General features: G+C 41.5%; 1 protein-coding gene across 3 annotated transcripts in view; it reads left to right on the top strand.

The window, feature by feature from the left end:
• The first annotated feature begins 10183 nt into the window (after window positions 1-10183).
• The window catches only part of NEGR1 (neuronal growth regulator 1), a 727443-nt gene continuing 712998 nt past the window's right edge, over window positions 10184-24628 (top strand). For all 3 annotated transcript variants that reach the window (XM_075067714.1, XM_075067715.1, XM_075067716.1), the window contains exon 1: window positions 10184-10548. In XM_075067714.1, coding sequence (XP_074923815.1) covers window positions 10373-10548 — 176 coding nt within the window. In that variant the 5' untranslated portion in view covers window positions 10184-10372. The remainder of the gene's footprint in view (window positions 10549-24628) is intronic.

Genomic DNA, 24628 nt, shown 5'->3' with positions numbered 1-24628 from the left:
CATAATCCATAGCTTCTCAAAGTACATGAAAGTTACAGGTATAAAATCTGGTTAACGGCGTTCTAAAGTACCATAATCATTTTCAGAATTCATTCTTAAACGAGCGTCACTTCAGATGTACCTTTTGATAGCTACCTTCTACCAATCAGCAAGAAAATTTGAAAGACAAAATATTCTTGCACTTAAAAGGTTTTTTTAGTGTTGTCTATTTCTAAAAGATATTTTATCCTCACTAAGAGAAGTGGCTTAACTTTTTAGTCTTCAAGCTTGAAGAATTGTAGTACTCATTAGAGGTGCTTCTCCACAAAGGCAAAATTCCATTTCTGCTCTGGATACTGAAGATGTCAGTTCCCACGGAAATAGCAGCCCCAAGAAAAGACATTTCAAATTGGTGACTGAAAACTCCTGTATGTGATCATTTAACTTTAAATAGATAAATAATGGGTTTATTTAGGAATGAACCTGTGCACTTTGCCTGTCTTCAGTGTGATCCAAATCACTACTGGTTGTGATACAAAATAATAATAATTTATCCTTATATTTGGAATATATTTCTTCCTAAAAGCCTCCAATATGAGGCTTGTTCTAGATGTTTTCAAACTATATTCATTTGTGTATCTTAAAAATAGGAAAATGTAGGCTATTAACAAGTGGATGGTATTATATATGTATTTGGCATCAATATTAGTGAGCTTCTGTCATCTGACAATTATTTCCTTAGTATACCATATGGTAAAGAAAATGTTTTCATGTACCCACACATGACTAACATTTTATTGATAACAGCACGCTATGCAAACCTACCCCATAATTGTTGTAGATAGTAAGATTGAAAATCAAGAACCTAAATGTACCTGTGCTCTTCTAACTGACAAGAAGCAAAGCCCAGATTTCAAAAGAATATCTTGGATGAGACGCTGCAAAGCAGCTCTGCACGTCTCCTGTTTTAAGATAACTGATTTAAGAGGCTACTCTGCAGCACTGCTGCTCCAATTGCCTTTGCAGAGGTTGAAAGAGGCAACAACATCTCTCTGCTGCCTGTGTTCCAGCACTGTTGCTACTACAGGATTTAATTGGTAGACATGAGTTTCAAACAGTCTTAATAGTAAAACATATTTTCATTAAAATAATGTAACTGGAAACTTTCACTATGGTTTTCTATAAAGTGTCATTTGTTTTTCCAATATAAGTTTTTTGTCTTGTTTTTTGTATGTTCATCAGAGCTAGTCCCTGTAAGTTATATCAAGGTTTCTTGTGTTTTTACAATGAGGACTGCAACTTAATAGACTGTTTCTCAGAGCACTTTCCTTGCTTATTCATGATCACATAGTAGACCTGTGTGGAGAACAGAAACTATTTTGCACAGGATTTTGAGAATTCAAATTATGTTTTACTATTATGAATAGGGCCCTACCAAATTCACTGCATTTTGGTCAATGTCATGCTCATAGGATTTTTATAATAAATTCCAAGATTTCAAATATTTAAATGTGAAATTTCACGGTGTTGTAACTGTAGGGAATCCTGACACAAAAAGGAAGAGTTGCAGGGGGTTGCAAGGTTATTGTAGAGGGGTCATGTGTATTGCCAACCTTACTTCTGCACTGCTGTTGGCAGTGGCATTGCCTTCAGAACTGGGCGGCCGGAGGGCATCAAGTGCTGGCCAGGAGCCCAGCTCAGAAGGCAGTGCTACTGCCCGCAGCAGCACAGAAGTAAGGGTGGTATGGTATGGTATTGCTGTCATTACTTCTGTGCTGCTGGCTTGAGAGACGGGCCCTTGGCCAGCAGGCACCACTCTCCAGCCACCCACTCTCCAGCCACCCAGATCTGAAGGCGGTGCAGAAGTAAGGGTGGCAATCATACAACTCCCTCTACAATAACCTTGCAACCCCATTGCAATCCCTTTTTAGGTTGGGACCCCCCAGTTTGAGAAATGCTGGTTTCCCCTGTGAAATCTGTATAGTATAGGGAAAAAGTACACACAAGACCAGATTTCATGGTGGAGACCAGATTTCATGGTCCGTGATGTGTTTTTCACAGCCCTGAATTTGGTAGGGCCCTAATTATGAACAAAATCTGAACATTTTTGAAATTCTCTGCAAAATAAAATCCCTTCCACGCAAAATAATTTGTTTTCTATATATCACATTTTTTTAATTAAAGTAGACAATCTGATTAACACAGGCTTATGTTCTAACTGACAATCAACACAAGAGCTATCCTCCAATGGTGCCTTTCATGGTCATTACCACAAACCATAGGGCTGGGGATGGTTCTCAAGATGCTCCTGCTACTGCAGTTTGACAAAAACATATTTTGTTTGGTTTGCAATTTTATTTTATTATAATACATAGTACAAAATTAAAAATGGAAATGAACAGGTTTTTTCAAAAAGAAAAGTCAAAACAGTCTTTGTTCCGAAAATGTCAAAATGATTGGACCTTTTTTCTCCAAAATGAGATTACATAAAATTGATGTGATTTCACAGCACATTGAGATTGTGACAGAACTACATTCTCTAATGGAAAATGATTCTGAGAGCTGGTTGGGAAAACTTCTTATCTAGCATCCCTGTGGCAAATGTAGCAATTTGATTGCAGCGGGGAGATAATACTGGGAAAGTATTTGGGATCAAATTTTCAAATATCTCCCAATTTTGAGAGCCCACCTTGAAACAACCTGTTTGAAGTGCTGAGCAGAGGGTGACCACTCTTGAGAATTTGGACCTTCATACCCAGAATTGAGCTGAACAACAGCCTAATAGCAATCTACAAAGTGTTGCCTGGAATCTTATGCAAGATGTGGATGGTAGCACTGATTCACCTCAGAGACATAAGACTGCTAACCTCAGTTTAAGTTCTCGTTATGCTGAGCTGGATAACATCTACCAGAATCCTGTGCTCAGAGGTAGAGAGAGACTTGCAGCTCTTAATAAGGTTATTGCAAAAGGGAATATTCCCTCTACAGAATGAGATGAACTACTACTTAAACAGTTCTGCAGAGTGCACTGGGATCAGGATCTGATTCTTACCCTCCAACTGGAACAAAAGAAAACTAACATGACCATTCTCCAGTTTGCTATGTTGCTCAGAATGGAGGATGAGAAGCATGAGGCTGAATTAGACTCAACAAAGACACTTCTGAGAATATATCTGAGGCAAACACGGGTGTGAGATTTCTTCCTTGGACTGTCATATGGACACAAGTTGTGCTGTGACAAGGAGCCATTGTAAAGGAATTGAGAAAATAGTTGAACAAATATGTGAATTACAGCAACAACTGACTTCCTTCTCTAAAAAGTTTAAAAACAAAACTATGGGCTGTAAACCTAAACAATTGGTTGAATCTGCTACTGAAACCAGAAGTGCTGGGAGCCTGAAGTCTAATAGCCTTTTCCCAAAAGTGCCCAGGCCATGTTTCAAGTGTCCAGAAACAGGGCATATAGCAGCTCCAACTGAAGGGCATCCGGGGCTGATACCACTGATATTCTTCTTCCTATGCACTTGGGACAATGATTATTAATAAAAATCAACACAAGCATTTAAGTAGATCCAAAAAGCCTGTTACAAAAGAACCACACACTCCAAGTGTATATTTGAAAAGGACATAGGAAGGATTGCTGGACCCAGCTTCATTGCTACAGTTACCCATGTCACTATGTACTGCACATTGGATCTCAAGTGGCCACCATTTTGGAGACATCCTACTTGAATCACTTGTCATCCTTTCCTGTGTGGTACATTAATCTACCAGAGATCAAAAGTGCCAGTTTCCTACTCACCATATGTTATCACTTCATTCCCACATTCTTTTTCTAGGGCTTCTGGATGAGTGAAGAGCTTGTCAGTCTGAACACTTTGTCCGGACTATTAAATGAATACTTACAAATAACAAATACATTCCAAGATAATAGTCCCTGAATGGTTACTGCTTTGCTAACCAAAAAAGAAGTTACATTCAGCACAAATAGTCTATATCATATGGCTTGACCATTCCTATTTATAAATTATCTAATTTTTGAGAGGAACCCACTTACGGATCTCTGTAGTGAAAATTTTCCTCATGCCATTAAAGACATTCCAAGTGAGTGGTTTTCCTGGAAAACCAGCTAATGTAAAAGGTTTCTGTTTTTCTCCCATGGAAGTGCACTGTGCATGTGTACACATTTGGTGGCAGGTGCTGCACAGTCTCAGAACACAGATCCAGATGAAAGAATTTAGTCTCCAGAACAACAAAACTCTGTTGAATCCTTACCTGCTTTTTCATTGACCTGCAAATGGCCTGAAACCAGGGGATTTAAATCTGAAAATGAAAATACAATAAAAACTTTCATATTGACCTCAATACTATCATTAACTGAGATCTTAAATGATCTTATGTTTAACAGGATGTTATTGTGGCAATGCCTCTTTATTCAAGGAGCAAAAAATATTTTGAATAGTTGAGGTCAAGTAAAAACAGTATAATGTGACTTAATAAATGTTAAATGGCTCTTCCGAAAATTAGATCTACCTGTGTTCTTATATCATGCTCATCACCACAATTTGAGCATGTAATATTGACTATTTTGCATAAGAGCTCAAAACATTTAAATGGCTTCTCACATAACACAACTGCCTCTCTCCCAATTAAAATAGTTGATTCCCAGCTGTTCACTAGTCTGCCTCTTGATGCTAACAGGAGGCTATGAAATGCCTTTATTTACCATTATGAATGGCAACTTGTCTAACAATTAGTGCTGGATGACTTAGTTTCATGCCATTAAGAGATTACATGCTTATGGTAGCTCAGTTATTGCTTCCCTTAACGAAGCTTACATTCCATGTGATAAATTTTGTTCATTTACATTTCCTAATATTTTGGGATTCAATAGATATTATCTGACCAGCTCTAATAACAATATTGCACAAACTCATGACAACAACAGCTAAATTCCACTCTATTACACTTGGAGACTGATTAAAGTAACTAACTGAAAACAGATCTTTGATTCAATATCATGTGACAGGCTATGTAATCAGTGGGAAATAAAGAGAGGACTCAGGGAGGAACAAGCAACACCTGTTTTCTCCATTTGTGTGTTACTGTGATCCCAAGACTAGCCCTTTGAGATAAAGATGGGTCAGAACACCCCTTATCTCCTGTGATAGAATGAATGAGAGTACTCAGTTTGGGGAAGGGATGAAGGTGGAGATGGAGGACCATTTTATATGAAGAGTGAATTCAGGGAGAAGTGGAAAGTAGGCTATTTCTTCAGCTGAGAGGAAGGATTGAACTACTTCTGAAGCTGGTTGAGCTATGGTCCTACGAAAAATGGCCACGCATGCTGGGAAAAGAGGAGCCTGAGGCCCTTGGTTGAGCTATGGTCCTACGACAAATGGCCACGCATGCTGGGAAAAGAGGAGCCTGAGGCCCTTCAGGTACAGACTCTTCTCCCTCTGAACTGCAGTTAAATGAAAGACACATGAGGAAGGCAGTTGTTTGAATATGATCTGGGGGCAGGGGGAAAACTCATGGAAAGAGTGGGTAGAGGCAGAAAGGATCACCTTCCATGATAGCTTTTTGATGTCAAGCAACTGCTAAGATGTAGATACTCCATGGAATCTGACATTCTTGAGGAGTGATGCGTTTGCTTGCCATTTTTGTGTGGTAAACATGGGCTTTAATGACTCCTGTACTGAGTACATTTTGTCCTACACTTCTCAAGTGGACGGGACATCCTCATGCTCCACTGGGGCCATGTCACAAGACATTGTCAGAGTGGGATGTCTCTGGGGGGGACTTGGATACAAGACAACATAAATGACTGAGGGTACAAGAGATTAGGGAGGTGCTGGATTCTGTCTGGAAGAACTATTTTTAGAGGAGGAAAAGAAGATTCTAAACATCAGTGTAGAGGAGGATGCCCAAATTTACCCCACTCCTGGGTCTGGAATTGAATGGGGACTGCTCAGAAAAATAATTCCCTGGCAGAACAGAACACTCCTATTCTAAGTATCCTCTTCCAGCATTTCTTGAATTGGTAGCAGAAAGGGAGCTGAAAATATTCCTGGGTTTGGCTAGATTCTCTAGAGTCCTGAGGAAAAGAACTATGGTATACTACACACCCTCCTCCCCTCCAGGCCCAGGGATCTAGCAGCATCAGGCTCCAGACAAAGCCTCCAGATAGGAGAACAGCTTGAAAGGCAAAGGGAGCCCACTGAGAGGATGGTAGGAAGAAAGTTAAAGAAAGTTACTTCAGTAAGTGGAAAGGAAGAATAGTGAACAAATCTTCACCAGGTTTGAGTGTAGTGCAGCAGACCCCTCTTGCCCAACCCTTGAGCTCCCAGCCAGTGAGGCTAGCCCCCAGCCCCTCCCTTGCTGTCCCCCTCCCCCACAGCCTCAGCTTGCCATGCTGCCAGCACTCTGGTTGTCCGGGCTGCAAGCTCCTGTCAGGCAGCATGGCTGCGAGAGCCGCCAGCCTACCCTGATGCACTAGACTGTGTGGCGGCATGGTTGGCTCTGTCTGGGCAGCCCAGCTGCCAGTTCTGGTGGTTTGAGCAGCATGATAAGGGGGCAGGGAGTGGGTGGGGGGGATTGGATGAGGGGCATAGGGTCTCGGGGGACAGGGAGCAGGAGGCGGTTGAATAGGTGTGGGAGTCCTGGGGAGTCTGTCAGAGGGTGGGGGTGTGGATATGAGTCAGGGCAGTCAGGGGACAGGGAGCAGGGAGGGTTGGATAAGGGGTGCGGTCCCGGGCAGCTGGTTAGGGGCAAGTACAGAATGTTCTCAAATTCTCTTGTGTATAGTTGGTGGATCTCCACAAACCCATCTAAGATGATTTAAAAAAAATGTGTATATGGGGACTGGAGAATTACCGCTAAGATAAGGTGATACTTAATATACAAAGGTGAGCATTATATATTCTGCAGTATTTATAGCCTGGTACCCAGCCTCCTGTATGAAGCTTGTGTGACAAGAAGAGAGGAAGGATGCCCTTCAATTGAATTAGACCAGGATCTTTTGTGGTAACTGGAAAAGACCTACAAAAGTGGAATGCAATAGAAGAGGGTGAAGCATAAAGGAAAAGGAAATTAAGACTGTCAAGAGAAGGGGAGTTGGAAGTCACAGGTTTATGAACTGTTTGGCTATGGCAAACCAGGTGCCAACTCATGCCAAGGCCTCCATATCTCATTTGAACGCTGAGAAATACATAGTTGGAATTAGTCTGGCTCACCTGTTAGTATTGTTAAAATGGGTATTAGTTATAAAAAATGTGCTTAGTGTTTGGATGTTTATAAATTGCTCCAGGTATTAATCTCACTTATAACATCTGTGCTCTATATTGTAAGATATTTGAGCGTTTGCATTGTAAGCTACCCTAACTGTATAAATCACCAGACAGGAAAGAGACATAAATTAATGTGAAGTGCCGGCTTCCAACAGAAGGTGTTAGGTCCTTCTGCCTAACAGAGAAGGCCCATCAATACTAGACAAATTACTGTGGCTCATCGGAGGCCAAAAGACTTAGTTGATTGCTCTTCTCTTTCCCTCTCCACACACCCACATGAAGAGGAGACACACAAGTAAATTCCTCCCACAGTATCAGGCTGTGTTAGTCTGTATCCACAAAAACAACAGGAGTCCGGTGGCACCTTAAAGACTAACAGATTTATTTGTCTTTAAGGTGCCACTGGACTGCTTGTTGTCCCCTCAGATAAGTTTACAGCTGGAAGCAGAATGAAGGGAAAGGGAATAAAAATTCCTAACAAGGAGAAACTAGCTGTATGCTGCTTGGACACTCAAGGGAAATGTTTTTGAGGCATAGGCAGGAGAGCCCGAGTGTTTTGCCTGGGTTAGCCCTAAGGGGGACACAGAGCTTGCCTACTATACAAGCTTCTATTCCCTTTTGCAACTTAAATGTTTCAAAATCTGTCTTGAATGCCAAGGCACCATGAAAAGGCACTGTACACCTCTTATGCTGTTAATGGTAACTGAGATACCATTCCTCTCAAATAGTCAAAAATATGCTGGATCACTTTTCTGGCGAGATTATCACTGATCAGAAATTCAATTTTATTTCATTGGTTATGCAACAACTACATTGGAAAATACATGTCAGCAGGACAAAACCAACCAGTCATCCACAACCTGATGATCTTAAAGAAAGAGTTGAGCAGGTGTTGAGGTGGATTTTATAAAAGTTTATTAATACCACAGGGCCAAACTAGTATTAGAGGTTGCTATTTTCATTTGCCTATAGGAGTACATGGTTTTGTTTTTCCACTGAGCTCCTTTCTCACCATAAGTGAAGATCTCCTAGGTATCCTGGTAAAAAGCTGGGAAACTGAAGCCAAAACATTAAAGGGCATGGCTAATTATAGGCCAGTTGGCAGAAATGAGAGATTTACTGCTTGGGACACCTCAAAGCCTTTCAGGGTAAGCAGAAGGCCCAATATTTAAATGTTAAGGCAGAAGTGTTAGAATTTATATTAAAGCAAAATTTTGCTTGTAAGCTTTTGGCAAAATGACAAAGCTCCTATGAAATCTTAAGGGAAGCTGGATCCGTGATGATATGAGGTTGTGAGATACTATCAGGAATTGCTCATGCATATGTTCAGAGATGCTATAGAAAGTTCTTGGGAGACAGGATAGAGAAATGGATTTTAGTTTACAGATGGACAAGAAGTCTTCTTGTTTCCTGAATGTGCATCTTAACAGAATTTCAGGAAGACCTAGAAGGAAAAGTCTTGAAGGTTTGTATTGACATTTGTGGTGAGACTAGGGAGAACTACCTTGATGCATCATACCCTTCAAAGATTCCATTAGGATATATCTGTGCCACAACCATTTATCAAGGAGAATGACAGCAGGAAGTGTGGTTATGCTAGATGTGGATTAGTCCAGTAGGTTTCAGGCTAAAATTATACAATTCTGCATAGATTTATGAAAACATAATCTGGTATCAAAGTTTGACTTGAATCTAATACTTCTCACTGAAAATCAAGCATATACTTTTGGCTAAATATATGTGCACCTTGATTTAAAGAAGAGTTAGTGGCCAGTAAGTTTATCCCAGGAGCCAATGAAATAAATTGCATTTCAAATTCCTAGACCTGTGTATTGCTTTACTGCCTTTCCTTTTGGAATAAAGAGGTGTTAGGTTTCACAATTTAATGGACACTTTTCTGAGGGGCTGAGAGGTCTATGATGCAGTCTGGCTGGGTCACAGAAGTGTTTGATACCAGTGGTACATAGCTGCTCCTTCCCTAAGAATGGGAACCCTCACTGGAGGATTTCTCCCATACTCCGATAGGGTAACCAGATGTCCCAATTTTATAGGGACAGTATTTTTGGGTCTTTTTCTTATATAGGCTCCTATTACCCCCCACCCCATCCTGACTTTTCACACTTGCTGTCTGGTCACTATACTCCGAGGATGGGATATTCCACTAAGGTGACAATGTGACCTATTTTTAAGGACTTTCTTTTCTTCTCTATGTGTCCCTGGGGGAGATGGGAGTCGCTGGTTCCTCAGGGATGCGATGTGTTTCCGTGGGCGTTGATTTCTTTTTCTCCCTAGCTCGGAGCAGAGATGCGGGTTTGCATTCTCTCCAGTCTAAGGCAATGCAAGCCCCTTAGCTAGCCATTTACAGGAGCCTCTTCACTCTTCTCTTCTGCCTAGGTAGATGCAGGCTAAGATGCGGGTTCCCCAGTTCCCCAGTCCCCCGCCTGCTAGCTCGGATCGGCTGCTAGCCCGGGCCCGGCGGCGCGTGAGCAGCGCTGGGTCGGAACCGTCCTGGCCAGCAGTGTCGGGCGTGGCTACGAGCCGCCGTGCAGGGCATTGCAGCTTGAACGAGTTAGTTGTGTGTTAAAAAGCTGCTGACTAGCAAACTCAGCTGTCTCCCTCCTGCAAACGGGGATCACTCTGCAATCAGTGCCTTTAATTGCATACCATTTATTTCCGTATTGCCATGTCGGTGGCTGTAGCAGATCTCCTCCCACTGCTGCTTTGCTTTTAGCTATTTCTCCCCCACACCCCACCGATTTTTTCTCCTCTGCTCCACCACCAGCCATCAGGACAAGTTGCTAAGGAAACGGCTGCATGGCAACCGGCTCGGAGCCTGGGGGCCGTCTGCTGCTGCTGAGCCTGACGCTGCTGCTGCCGCCGCTGCTGCTTCTCCTGCTCTCAGTCTCCTGCGCGCTTCCCTCCTCGCTAGATGGTGTGCGAGCCACCCGAGAATAGACGCGTTCCGGACTCGGCCAAAAGAAACCAGGCGAGGCAGAACTCTGCCAGTGCCTTGGCTGCCTGGCTGGAGGGAAGACCCGTCACGAGTACCAGGGGCTGGGGGCTGAGAGGAGCTGGAAGCTGAGAGAGAGCAGCCCCGAGCAGGGATGGACATGATGCTGTTGGTGCAGGGTGCTTGTTGCTCAAACCAGTGGCTGGCTGCTGTGCTCCTCAGCCTGTGCTGCTTGTTGCCCTCCTGCCTCCCAGCCGGACAGAGTATGGACTTCCCTGGGGCAGCTGTGGACAACCTGGTGGTCAGAAAAGGGGACACGGCTGTGCTTAGGTAGGAAACCGAGCCTCTTCTTTACTTCTCTGTGCAAGTGAGTGAGAGCGTTGTGCAAAGCCATTTCCAATACGTGTGTTGTTTAGCTACCTTAGAAGAGGAGGTTTTATTCTCACTCTGAGCATTAGAAAGATGGACATTTTGTAACACGCCCCAGCTGCTGCTTTTTTTAATCTCCAAGTCCAAGCAGCCTTGGTAAGAGTAGGTCCGGGAGAGGCGGTCCCACTTTGAAACTAGTGCTCAGTCATTCATGCCAATGCTTCCTATTCAGGAGGGCCAGTCCCTCTGCTTCTGTTTCTCACTTGTCCCTTTCCAGAGCCATCCCAGGATTTCAGTGGAATTAAAAGGCGTGTCCCTATTATTTTTCCCCAGTATCTCCATTTCTAGATATAGTAGCAGTTCTCAGATGGTCTCCCTTTGCTACGCCGTGCACTCTTCTACTCTGTTAAGTTTGGGAAGTTTTTTTAATTCCCCCCCTGCCCCGGAATAAGTTTGCTACTTTCTTCGTAAGGCTTGTTTCTCTCACTCCACTGCCTCTGCAAAATGTAATGGCTCGTCAGAGATCAGCTATAGCCCAGTTACCTCCCTAAACCGAAGCAATTGCAGAAGGAGATACTCACAGAAGCTCATTCTGTTTTTTTTTAATGTAAATTGATACACAGCAGTGTACAGATCTCAGCAATTCTTCATAACTGCCCTCCTCCGATGTTTGAACACACCTTATTCAGGCAATTGCTGTATTCTCATTCACTGTGCAAGTCTGTATGTCTGAGTTGTATGGTCTCAAAATACATCTTCAGATGTGTATCTTTAAATATTAACATTGGGTGTCTTTGTTCTATAACCAGTGACCAGTGCCTCTGTAATTTAATTCTGTGGGTGTGGTATGTAATTCTATTAGGAAACTCTTAAATCCTGATCGGTGGTGGAAATCATGTGCTACTTTAAATATTTAGATTTTAACCAAACCTAATTTAAGAATACAGATTAGCCCTTGGGTTATAAATTCAGAATCCCTGCTCAGTTAATGTATGTTTTGAGACAACTGTTGACAGCAAATACCTTATTACAGAAGAATGTCTAAGACTTTTCGCTAAACATCAGATGGATGCAAATAATACGTACCTGCTTTTTGAATAGTAAGTTTGTCTATGGAAGTTTGGAAATCCCTAGTGCTGGATAAAAATTCTACATGATGGTTTTTAATGTCTCTTTTAGAATCTGCTATTCAAACATTCCTTGCCAGTATATTGCTCAGTTGTAAAGGGGCATTAAAGATTGCACAGTATTATAAACGTATATACTATGATTTTAGCTTTTTTTGTTTCCTAATGATTAACATGAAAGGAACCATCCTGCAATGACAACTGCGAGTTCTAGTTTTACACCATTAAGAGACTACATGCTTATGGTAATTCAGTTATTGCATCCCTTTATAAAGCTTGCATTCCATATGGTAACAATATTTTTTTCCAGTCCAGTTGGCTGGTGCAAAATTTGTTTACCAGTAGTAGTGCACTGTACTTAATATAGCTGATTTCTTCTATTTGACTCAAATTCATTAATCTTCAGTTTAAAACTGCAAAAAATTCAAATTTAGCTTTTTGATACATTTTACTTTGTCAGGATACTTTGTAGTAATTAAAAAAATCATTTTCTTAGTACTTCAGATTTGATAAGAATAGGCTGAATCTTCTTGCGTTTTGTAAGTCTAGACTTTAATCTGCAATAGTTTTAAACCACAAACTATTTGGCTATAGACTATTTTCTTTTCCCTTTGGAAGTAGCTGATTTAGGCTTCCAGATTAAAAAGTGACTTAGCCAGATACAGTTTTCATGGATTTCACAATTTTCTTGGAAAATATTGCATAAGATTTCCTTGAGTGTTCTGATGAAGTGTCTGCTGAGAATACAACCAGTGTCTATGCAGTGCAATTTTTTATTTATAGGAATATACTGTAGTTAGTTTCCTATGGCATTCTAAAATCATGAATTCACTTGCTTTGGTTTCTCTGTTTTTGTGGACAGACGTATTTTGCTGTTATATTTCCTATCTTTATTTTCAGAGTTTCAGATTTAAAGTTTACAGAGAACAAGAGTTGAGGAGTTGCAGTTCTTAGTTCAGGACAGAACTCAAACAAATACTGTACTGAGTGTCATTGGTGGTTCTGGAAAATAAAAAAAAAATCCTACATTAAAAAATTAAAGTAATATAAATATTTGTGTGACTCAAAGGGTTATCTATTGATGTCTCAGAGCTAGAGAGTAGCACTATAGTATATTAAACTCTGTGAGGCCTAAAATTGTGAGTTCGCAACTCAATACCCATGCAGCTAGATGGAATACATAAATGAAATTGGAGTTTTAAAGTCAAACAATCATTTTTATTTCGTAAGTGAGAGAATATCTGTTTTGGAAGAGAATACTATTAAGGATGGAGTACACATCACTACTTACCTATAGAGCTCGGAAGCCAAAAGCAAATTTGTGCTGAAATAATATATGGGGTGTATTCATAGTCCCTCCATCTCAATATAAAGCATTCTTCCCTCCCTTTAAAGACATAGATGACTTATTAATGAAATCCATATTTTTAGCTCTTTCATGTCTTTAGTAGGTTTTCTTGCTGCTTGATGTTTACTGTATTACAAGGTAATGAGATAACTTTAGAGGAGCAATGCACCATCACTAAGGGAGTGCATTTTCTAAAGGAGGTACAGAAGAAGCATAGCGCATTTAATGAGACTTTTCATGTAGACCTTCTTTGCTCCTCTTGAAATTTTCCCCAGAGGATATTCATATCGTGAATACACGTGAAACTTTTTTAATTAATGAAACTAAGGAATTTGTTTTTTATTAGGTCTTGGCACTGGAAACAGAGTATTGCTCTGTAAATACATAGTCCAGTGAGTTCAATGAAGCGATTAATTTGCGTTCAGAAAAATGAGCTTCTTCCACCTCTCCCAGGCCACTGTATTTAGATTTTCTGGATAAATGTACATTGCAGTACTGTTAGGTAGCTGTATAAGTGTGATTCCGAGTTGGTATTGTGCATCTTTTTTCTGTTAGTGCTGACCATTGATTGTGTGGTGTGTGTGGGTGTATGTGTGTTGGTTCCTCACTTAGTGTCAGATTGCAGATTGTATCTGCATTAGTTATTCCCTCCTTTGCAGGAATGGGGTCTCCAGGGAGTTACCTTTGTACTTTGCATGTTAAAAGCAGAAACCCTCTAATGAATGTGTTGAGCATAAAACACCTTTTAAAGGAGTTAGACTCTACAAGTCATTCTCCTCACTTTTTGAGTCAGCATTTTACTAGCTGATGAGAGAGATTATGCTAATTCATTTGATTTACAGGTGTCTTGATTATCTGAGAGTCAAAGCATTTTTAATACTCTTGCTCTGAATACATTCCTGTTCAAGTTTTTAAGATTATAACATTTTTAAGTGATTTTGCCTGTGCCATTTAACTTAATTGCACATGACAGCTAGGAATAGATTCTGTATTCAGTTTACGTGTATGCATTCCCACTGAAGCAAATGGAGTTGCACCTGTGTATCCGAGGGCAGAATTTTGCCCCTCAGTGTTGTAACAAAGTTATCCTTAGGAGCTGAAAATACTACTTAGGGTGTCCTACTGTAGTAAGCAGGTGACATATTTCAGTAGGTAGGGTACCAGATTCTATGAACTGCTATGAATTTGTTCTGGACCTCTCTGATTCTAAGTTTCCTCATCTGAAAAATATAAAATAAATGTTTTAAGTGCTTAGAGATTTACAGATGAAGAGTACCACTAAGTGTCATAAGTAAAATAACTAGTTTGTCCTTTCATTTTGCAAGTGTGGAGGCGTATTAAAGGTGATTAAAGGTGATTAAGAAAAAGCAGAAAACCTACAAGGAGTGGAAAATAGGAGGGATTAGCAAGGAAAGCTACTTTACTGAGGTCAGAACACATAGGGATTAAGTGAGAAAGGCCAAAAGCCATGTAGAGTTGGCAGACTGGCAGAGGCCCTGAAAGTTTCTCGCCTTCCTCTGCAGCATGGGCCATGGGTCACTTGCTGGAGGATTCTCTCTACACCTTGAGGTCTTTAAACCATGATTTGAGGACTTCAGTAACTCAGACATAGGTTAGGGGTTTGTTACAGGAGCAGGGCTGCCCAGAGGATTCTGGGGGCCTGGGGCCGTCGGCGGCAGGCGGCTCCGGTGGACCTCCCGCAGGCGTGCCTGTGGAGGGTCCGCTGGTCCCGCGGCTCCGGTGGAGCATATGCAGGCACGCCTGCGGGAGGTCCACCGGAGCCGTGGGACCGGCAAGTGGCAGGGCCTCCTCCGCGGGGCAAAATGTCTAGAGCCGGCCCTGTTTGGTGGCGGGGGGCCCTTCCGTTCCAGGACCCGCTGCCAAAGTTCCCTGAAGACCCCAGGCGGGGGGCCCCCGCCAGTGAATTACCGCCGAAGTGGGACCCGCCGCCGAAGTGCAGCCCTCTCTTCAGCGGTAATTCAGTGGTGGGGGGCCCCCGCCGCGGGTCTTCGGGGCACTTCGGCGGCAGGTCCCGGAACGGAAGGGTCCCCCGCCGCCGAATTACCGCCGAAGACCGGGTTGCACTTCGGCGGCAGGTCCCGCTTCAGAGCGGAAGGACCCCCCTGCTGGCGAAGCCCGGGAGCGGAAGAAGCTCCGGGGCCTAGCCCCGCAAGAGTTTTCTGGGCCCCCGGGAGCGGGTGAAGAACCCCACTGTGGGGGCCCCTGTGGAGCCTGGGGAAAATTGCCCCTCTTGCCCCCCCCCCCCCCCCCCCCCGCGCCCTGTACAGGAGTGGCTGGGTGAGATTCTGTGGCCTACATTGTGCAGGAGGTCAGACTAGATGATCATAATGGTCCCTTCTGACCTTAAAGTCTGAGTCTATTAGCCTTTTTGCAACTGCATCACATTGTTGATTCATTCAGTCTGTTATCCAATATAACTCCCAGATCTTTTCCAGCAATATTACTTCCTAGTCAGTTGTTCCCCATTTTGTAATTGTGCATTCAATTTTTTTTCTTCCTAAGTGTAGTACCTTGCACTTGTCTTTATTGAATTTCTTCTTGTCGATTTCAGACCAATTGTCCAACTTGTTAAGAGCTTTTGTTCGTTGGCTAATATGACTTTTTGGTTCAAAAATCTTAAGAATTCATTACTCAGAGCAAGCCCCCTTTAACTTCAGTAGGTATCATGTCTGAGCAGGGGGGAGTGATGCCTAATATCTACATACTTGAAATTTGGCTCTGTCTTTTTCCCCCCAAAGATTGTCTGTAATCCTGCAGCACACACAGGCAGACCCTTGTACCCAAGAAAAGACTCACTGGACCACTATTTATCCAAGTCTAATTGAAAAGGAAAATGATTTTTAAAAAAAGATTAAAATAGTATTGCCATCCTAATGATTTACTATGATGTCATTTACAAAGAAAAGCCACCTCATTCCAGAGGGCCGAATTCTACCCTGCAATGTGTGTGCACTCCTCCCATTGATGAAGTCAGCAAAACTTTGATACAAGCACCCCAGGACCAAGCATTGCATGAGACAAAAGTTGTATCAAAAAATCTTTAACTGCTAAAAATACTGCATACAATCATGATTCGTTTAGAAATATATGCAGTGTAGTTATCTCATGACTCATTTAAAGCCATCGTACAAAAGGATTGTGCAGCAAAGGTTTGGAACATGTCTGCAACATCTTAACAACAGAAACTGCAATTTTAGAAAGTACTTTGGGAAGGGACAAATTAAGGCTAAATTGAGTTTACACTGAGGATGGAGAGCTGTCATGAATATGTTTTTGCCTCTATTTCTCCAACGATCAAATGACTCTTGCTTATGTATTTGTTACTGTCAGAGCCTCCCTCTACCAGTCTCCTTGTTGCTGAACCTGCTTCCTGCCAAAAAAACTGCTGGGTGCAGCTGTAGGAACTACTGGAGGGTGAATGTTGTGTATTGTTGCCAACGACCATTCTACTGGACTTACTGCCCTGCTGATAACACTTCAGGGGAAAACTGAGAGAGGATTTTACTCTTATATGCACCTGACTACAATAGCCTAGTATGCAGGTGGATTATTTATGTGGCCCTCTAGATTTTACACATTGCAGAAAGTCTTATACATTTTTGAAAGAAGAGTCCTTAAATTGCCCATTGCTGGACATTGCAAACATAATCCCTTTAAAATATCTGCATATATGAGTTTGACCACCTACAGATATGTAACTCAAAGTCTAGTTGTGACTATCCTTATCTAGATGACAATATAATTTCTTCAGACCTGATCTTTCTTATGAGTTCATGAACAGAAACAACAAAAGGGCCCCATTATACTGTTTTGCTGATGTAAATTTAAACCCAGATTTGTACTTCAGGGCAACTATTCTGGGTTTACACCAATGTGAGTTAGGGTAAAATTTGCTCCAAATAACTTATTTACTTTCCAACAAGTTTAAAGTGCAATTCAGTTTTTCTTTTCTTATTATCTGAAATCTAAACCTGTAATAGCCAAAAATATTAGACCTACTTTTGTACACTTATGTCAGGGATTAGAAAAAGTAAAGATAATTTGCTCTTCATTTCTTTTTCAAATTCAAGTATCTAAGTGAATCCTTTTCAATGATTCATCTGATTTTTTTATGTAATGAGAGAATGAAATTCACAAGTCACCCTATTTTAGAAAGTAGATAGAAGTGTTTGTTTTCCTTTATACAAATGTGGGAAAACTGGTAATGAAATTAATGTTTTAAATTGTTGGAGTACTATACAATAATTGATGCTTTCCATCCAGAGAGTTAAATATGGAGTTCTTGTCTAAACTAAGAATTTTTAGATGCATGGCTCTAGCTTCATTGGAAGGAGCATTGGTAGGAGCTATAACACAGGTGTTTAAGTGGACTCTGGTGTGTGTTTTACCATGGTTTTATAGGAAAATGGTTAAAAATGCATTAACCTTGTCTATATTGCAATCTCTACCAGTGCTAACACTGGAGGAGTTGAAACCCCCTTGGAATTATGAGTCTGAAAAATCTTGGTGTAGATGTAGCTGGTGAGCTTTGCCCAATGGACTTAAAAACAGCTGGCTGCAGCCACCACACATAAGCGGTTGTTAAAGACTGTTGCGTGGATTAGGCATTCTTTTGTCTGGATGAAGATTGTAGAGAAACTAACTCGAGGAGATGTCACTTATGGTCTAACCCGGCTGACGAGTTCAGAGTTAATACCCAGCCCAAATCTATATTAGCTCATCTCAGTGTTTGCAATAATAGCCTCTGTGTTGTTGTACCTTGTGACTTTGGGCTGAGATGATAGTGCAGAGGACAGTCATGTCACATGACAGACGCCAAGGATTATTCAAGAGGGACCTGTTTTTCTGGTTACAGAAAAGTATGGGGGGCACACTAATATATGTAGTCTTGCTGCTGTTCTCACCATCTTTGCTGAAGGTACTGTGTGCATAATGTAAATTTTTCACTAGGAAACATCCTAAGATTTTTGGTAAAAAATATAAGAAGCGTGTAATCTTCATAGGACTCTAAATCCTATTGATAGTCAATGAGACTAGGTTCCCAAGTCACTTAGTCACTTCTCAAAATTTTGATCTCTGGCACCAACGTTGTTTCCCGAAAAGAAATTGGCCTGTAAATCTGGTAGTGTTCAGCAAAGGAACACCAATGCACATACAGGTGGAAAGCCTCTGACATGTCCACCAATGTCATTACTCCACCATCATTCCAAATGCTGAATTTCTAGTGAAGTGAATGAGAGTTCTGATAGCAGAATATGCCTCTAAGTAACTGGCCCAGCATATTTTAGATGAGATTACATGTATTATCATTAGAGTCCCCTTGATGCATGTCCACACAGCTGTTGTATGTGTTTAAATTCTTTGCTATTTTATCTTTCCTACTTGCTTCACATTTATTAATAGGGAATTTGCTTGACATCTCTGCTCCTTCTACATTTTTGGCTCATACATTAATCTGCTGCTTGAATCTTTTCTTGGATCTTTCAGAAAATATAAATACACTTTCCCATAGTTAGATCTGTAAAACTAAGAGGTCGCTTAAGCAAGTTTTAACATTCCAAATCTCTGCCAATTATGAGATGAGCACCTTATGGCACTTGAAAATTGTACAAGTAGTTAAACTATTCTTAATTTGCTCCACAATTATTTATTGCGTGTATCATAAATGTTTCATATAGTTCCTCTAAATTCTATCACAGAATAAGGAATCAGTAAGACATGAGTGGTGGAATTTGATCCATTCAAGACGTGCTGTTTTATATAAAAAAGAAAAAGAAGGCTTTAACATTATTAATTACTTTCTTCTTGTCATTATGCACAAGAGTGGACTATAACCCAAATCTTGGAGAATAGGAGATAGAAGAATCAATTCCAGGGATTCAGGCTCTTTGTCCATCTGGGCCCTGGCCTCCATTACTGGCTATGGAGAGGAGTATTGGATTGGCCTGCTGCTTCCACTCCCAACAGGGATGTGATTCAGTGGATCCATACATTGCATGGATACCTTGGCCACACCTCTAGCACACCAACAATTCACATAATCAGTGAGCTGTGGAAACCTGCCACTAGGCAGAGTATGCAAAATCTCCCTACACAGGGACTCCTGGAGCTCCATGATTCTGATCCTTGAATGGAGTACAAGGAACGTCCCAGGGTTAGACTCTATATCAGGGATCAGCAACCTTTGGCACGTGGCCCACCAGGGTGCTTACCTGGGGGCCGGGCCAGTTTGTTTACCTGCCACATCCACCGGTTTGACCGATTTTGGCTCCCACTCTAGGCCAATGGGGCAGTGGGAAGTGGTGGCCAGCACATCCCTCGGTGCACGCCGCTTCCCGCAGCCCCCATTGGCCTGGAGCGGTGAACTGCGGCCAGTGGGAGCCGCAATCTGCTGAACCTGTGGACGCAGTAGGTAAACAAACTGGCCAGGCCCGCCAGGGTGCTTAGCCTGGGGGGCCACGTGCCAAAGACTGCCGATCCCTGCTCTACACAGCCAAATAGTTTACAGTACATCCCAGGGGCAGACTTAAAATGTAACTATGTGGAGTGGATTACAATATTTTAATCTTGAGTTGACCATTTCCTTTCAAGATGGCATTCTGCCCTCCTGAATAGGTGCACTGACCATCTTCACCAATAATTAAAGCCACTGATTGTCAGCAGCCAAGAAGGGCATGTCCTCCTTCCACCCTCCAGTAACTCAGGGAGTAATACATGCATAACTCAAACAGTGAAGACCTTGTATTTGTCCCCTTGAGAGATTGCTCCTCAACAGCTGAAGGAGAAGATAGTTTGGCCTGAATCTGAATGATTTTTCAGAAAAATACTTCAATGTACACACAACTAGTGGGATTTAAATCTGCAATCAAGTGAAGACAGCCTGGATTAATCTAGATGTCCAGAACTGGAGAGACATCCACTGTCTGAGATTTTGCTGATAACCTTCACATTTATCTCCTGCATAGCCATCACTTAAAGCTTAGAAAAAAAAATCTATGATGCAGTTGACCAGATTCACATAGACACTTCCACCAATGGCTCTCTAGTCATCTTTCCTCTTGCTTCATCTGTAAACCAAGATGACCTGAAAAGATAAAGTTGGCAAACAGAATGCTCTTGGCTCTAGAAGAGAATAGAGAGCAAAATATTGTTACACGGTCCTATACTAAGCTATTAATGGTAGCCAGTTGAAAATATAGAGAAGTTCTTCATAGTTCTCTTAAAAACTCTGATTCTGTTAGCCTTTGAGAATAGACCTTCAAACAAGTTCCTTGTCCTGATTGGAAAGGCAAACCCTCCTTTAAATCATAGGCGATAACTCATCACAGAGGCAAAATTTCTATTTCTCCAATCCGAATCCAAACACCAAATCAAGGATGTGGCCAGGTGCATGAGTTGATCTTATAAATACTTGAGACAATCACACAAGAACTCTCTACCTGTTAATTTAACAGTGCAGAACCCTGGGTAGCTGCCACTTTTTAAGAATCAACCAAGAAGAAAAATGTTTCCTCATCCTCTTGGCAAAAGTTTAATTTCCTACTAAAATTTACAACTGAGTCCTCAGAACAGGCAAGATTAATTGAGGCACCTGGATTTACATGAGGAGGTATATGTAAAATAGTCCAAGTAAAATGTTTAAACATCATTTTAAAATTCTTAAAATGGTCTTGCCTTAACATGTGTCTCATTTTTACAGCATATGGAGAAAAAGTACATGTGTGGCAGACAGCTGTATTTGACATGACCTATACTCCTGAGTGGGGTGGTAGGCTATTTTCAGTTGTTCAACTGGTAGAGATAGAAATTTCTGTGATAGTGAGCACTGCCCATTAACAAGTTCTGTGTACACACCACAACAAGTAAGATATGCAATTAGGCTGGGTTTAATTGTTAATGAAGCGGTTGCATTTTCATCTCCTATATATTTAGCTTGGAGAGGTAACTTTTGGGGTTATGTGGCCAATGTTTCAGATGTATGGCATCATGAATGGATGAAGTTTGTTTTTTGAAGCTGCAAAGCTGAGTTAGGAATAAAAAGATAACAAAAAAAATGTTTTCCTTTATAAGAGGAAAAACAGTCAATCTCTCTTTAAAAAGATTTTCCCTTGGCAACAGCATATGATCCGATGGTCAAACAGGCAAACAGCTATCATTAGTCATGCATAATTAAAACAGAGAGTATTTAACTGTTAGATTTTTCCTAGACAAAACTGTTACTACTAACATGCAATATCTCTTGCAGAAATTGCCAATAGTTTTGTAGTTATGCAAATACAAAGTAAATATATAATGTATTTGTGTACAGTATTCTGGGATTTTTCAATCTTTGAATAAATGTTATACTAAATCAGACAGTTCTTTTTCCTGTACATCTATGATGTAGTAGTTAAAGTTACATAAAAGTAATCTCGTTTTATATAGTCAACAATATGCAAAATAACTTATTCCCCTGAGAGAACATCCAAGTCAGACATAATCTATTTTACCATTGTGTCTTTACTGATCTTTCATTATGTACATGGAAAGTGCATATTTTATTGTTTAAACTATTGTCAAAGAAGGATGTTCTTTATATTCATAATAAATACTGAGAATGAAGACTTTCTTCTTAGTTGGCTACTGTACTGGGGACTCATTTTCCTCTCAAATGAATGTAACTCCATTCATGTAAGTGGAGTTACTTCTGGTATAAAAGAGAACAAGGCCTCAGGTCTTTAACTTCTTGGAAAGATTAATAATTTTGTCATGTCACATGTTTTACAGACCAGTTTGGATATCAGCCATGATTTGGATGTTCACTTATCAGGGGATACATTTCTTTAGAAGACAGTCCCACTCTCCTGAAAAAGCTAGTTTCTGACCTGTATGGTGTCTGTGTGTGCAGAACTGAAAGGGGCTTTTGCTGTAGGGTGCTGGAGAAAGCTAGTGGGAGGCAGGAACAGGAAAGAGCTGTAAGAGAGACTGGCCAACCAAGGGAGTTGTTCTTTCAGAACAGCTGCAGAAAGTTCCAATTTCTTATTTGTAGGGGATGGGGTATCTGCAGGCTTGTGGTACTATGGCCCAGGAAATCTACCTGACACCTTTTCTGCCAGTGTAGACTTAATGTGGTTAGCTGGAACTTGCAAACTGAAAACAGTTTTCACCATTCTGGGAAGAAAGAGGCAGTCAGTATATGAATGAAAAAGTAAAAGCTAAAAGTTCAGACATAAGCTCACTAAAGTTAATAGCAAAGCTCCCTTTGACCTTAATGGTGCAGGGCCAGGGCCTCACAGAATAAACAGAGGAGGAGGTGATGGCTAGATTCCAGGGGGGAAAAAGTGTATGTGGCAGCTACCCTAGCAGTTGTTTCAGTGGCCAGTTTAAAGTACTTCAGCATACATTGTCTTACCATAAACTATTTCTACAGCCATATAAATATAGCATTATGGTAGCTGTGTTCAGGGCCATCCCTAGACATTTTGGTGCCCTACACACCAGGTGCATTTTGTGCAGGAGCAGGCTTGGGGGACGGGGGAAACTGCCCCCCAGCATGAGCTGGCAGAGCAGAGCGGGTTGGGGCCGGGTGGTGATTGCAGGGTGGCCCGACCCCACACTGACAGGGTGGTGGGAAGTGGAGTGACCCAGCCACAGCCTGCTCCGCTCTGCCTCCTGGCTCCCAGCCTAAGGATTTGTGGGGAAGGGAGGAACTGCCCCCCAGCACCACTGGTGGAGTGGGCTGGGGCCAGGTCGCTACACTTCCTGCTGCTCTGTGAGTGCAGGGCACACCTGACCCCTGCTGCAGTCCCCTGGACCTAGCTCAGGGGAAGGGGTGTAGTGGGGGAGAGGCAGGGCAGAGCAGGGGTGGGGGCTTTGGGAAAGGGGCAGAGCAGGGGCCGGGGCAGCTTTCCTGGCTGGCTCAGCTGGCCAGGGGTTTGGGCTGGCCACTGGAGCAGCAAGCAGCTGTGTAGGGCACCAGGAAATTTGGGGCAATTTGCTGCCCCAAATTTCTTGTTGCCTTATGCAGCTGCGTAGTTTGTGTATGGATAAGGAGAGCCCTGGCTGTGTCAGTCCCAGGATATGAGAACGATAAGGTGGTAATATCTTTTATTGGATCAACTTCTGTTGGTGAAAGATGAGCTTTTGCACTTACACAGTGTGTCTCGTTGAATAAAAGATATTACCTCATACACCCTTTCTCTCTCTCAATCTAGTCACATGTTCAAGGCAATATGAAATGTATCTTTATCCTTTCAACTTCCTTTGTTTTTTCTATCACTCATTGAACAAGTGTCCTTGACTTCCCTCTGGGCTCTAAATTTGTCTACCTGATACTTGATTGACAGGGAAATCCCTCCTTGTTTGTTGTTCACTATAATGTTTGAAGTAATAATTCCAAGGGAGAACATCCTTTGTCCACAATGAATGTAAACTTTTAAAGAAATATCAATTGGTGCTATTCTTCAGTTTCTGTCATTTGAATTATCTAAATGTTTCAAATATAGCTGTAGTTATGGATGAGTGCGCTGTAGTTATGGATGAGTGCATTGACTACTGATTAATCTTAGACTGCACTGGTTAATTATTCAGTCTCCTGAAGGCTAGAGCATCAGGAATATTAGTAGTAATAAGAGACCCTAGGAGCACACAAGAAACAATTCCAGTTTATTACAAGTTCCTTTATTAACACGTTCAGTAAACAGAGAAACAATCTCTCAAATAGTAAAATATAACAACAGCCAGCTAGGACTAAACACTTTACTATAACCAGCATCCCTCACATCTCCTGCAGTGGGACTCTGGAGTGTCCGTCAGTCATTCTGTTGATCATTGTTATAAACGTCATCCTGGCATCTCCCTGTGGGTTTCTTCCCTACATGCACAGGCGTGCCAAAACCTTTTATTCTGGGTCACATTTATACTCACTAAGTATCATACATATGCATAAGGGTTCCAACCCCTTTTTCCTTATCCATACTTCCCTCCCTCACTGATTTATGGGTGCCCCATTTCTCATTGGCTATCCCCTTAGTTCCCTTTATTCTTTTTGTGCATCTATGATGGTGCAATCAGGGGTCATGTGGTCTAGATGGATACGTTGTGGTATATTTTCCCAAACAACATCCATTGCCATATTCTTTAGAGTAATCTTGTAATTTATTGATACAGGGTTATTCCTAGGTCACATATTTATGTCAACCGTCCTTAGGGCTGAGCTCTAGTATGGCTAAGTTAAAATCTTACAGACCTCAGCCTATAACCCTTGCATTACAGTCTTACTTTGCTTATGCGTATGCGTATATACCTAATACACACTCATCATTCATAAATGCTTATCAACCTTTATACTACTATGATCCGATCCTACTTAAACCTATCCATCATGCATTGATTATGCTTAACCACAAACATAAATCTTCTATTAAATTATTATACGAAACAATTGGCTACACAAAATTTTTGTCTCCTACTGGACTTATGCTTTTACTTTCTTGAATCATGAAAATCAAGTTAGGGCAGTGAAAATCAAATAATGTAATGTAAACAAACTTTAGACAATCACTGT

Source organism: Chelonoidis abingdonii, chromosome 7, assembly GCF_003597395.2.
Source record: "Chelonoidis abingdonii isolate Lonesome George chromosome 7, CheloAbing_2.0, whole genome shotgun sequence".
Taxonomy (NCBI): Eukaryota; Metazoa; Chordata; order Testudines; family Testudinidae; genus Chelonoidis; species Chelonoidis abingdonii.
Note: the sequence above shows the minus strand (reverse complement) of the source record. Positions and strands in the feature narration are given on the sequence as shown.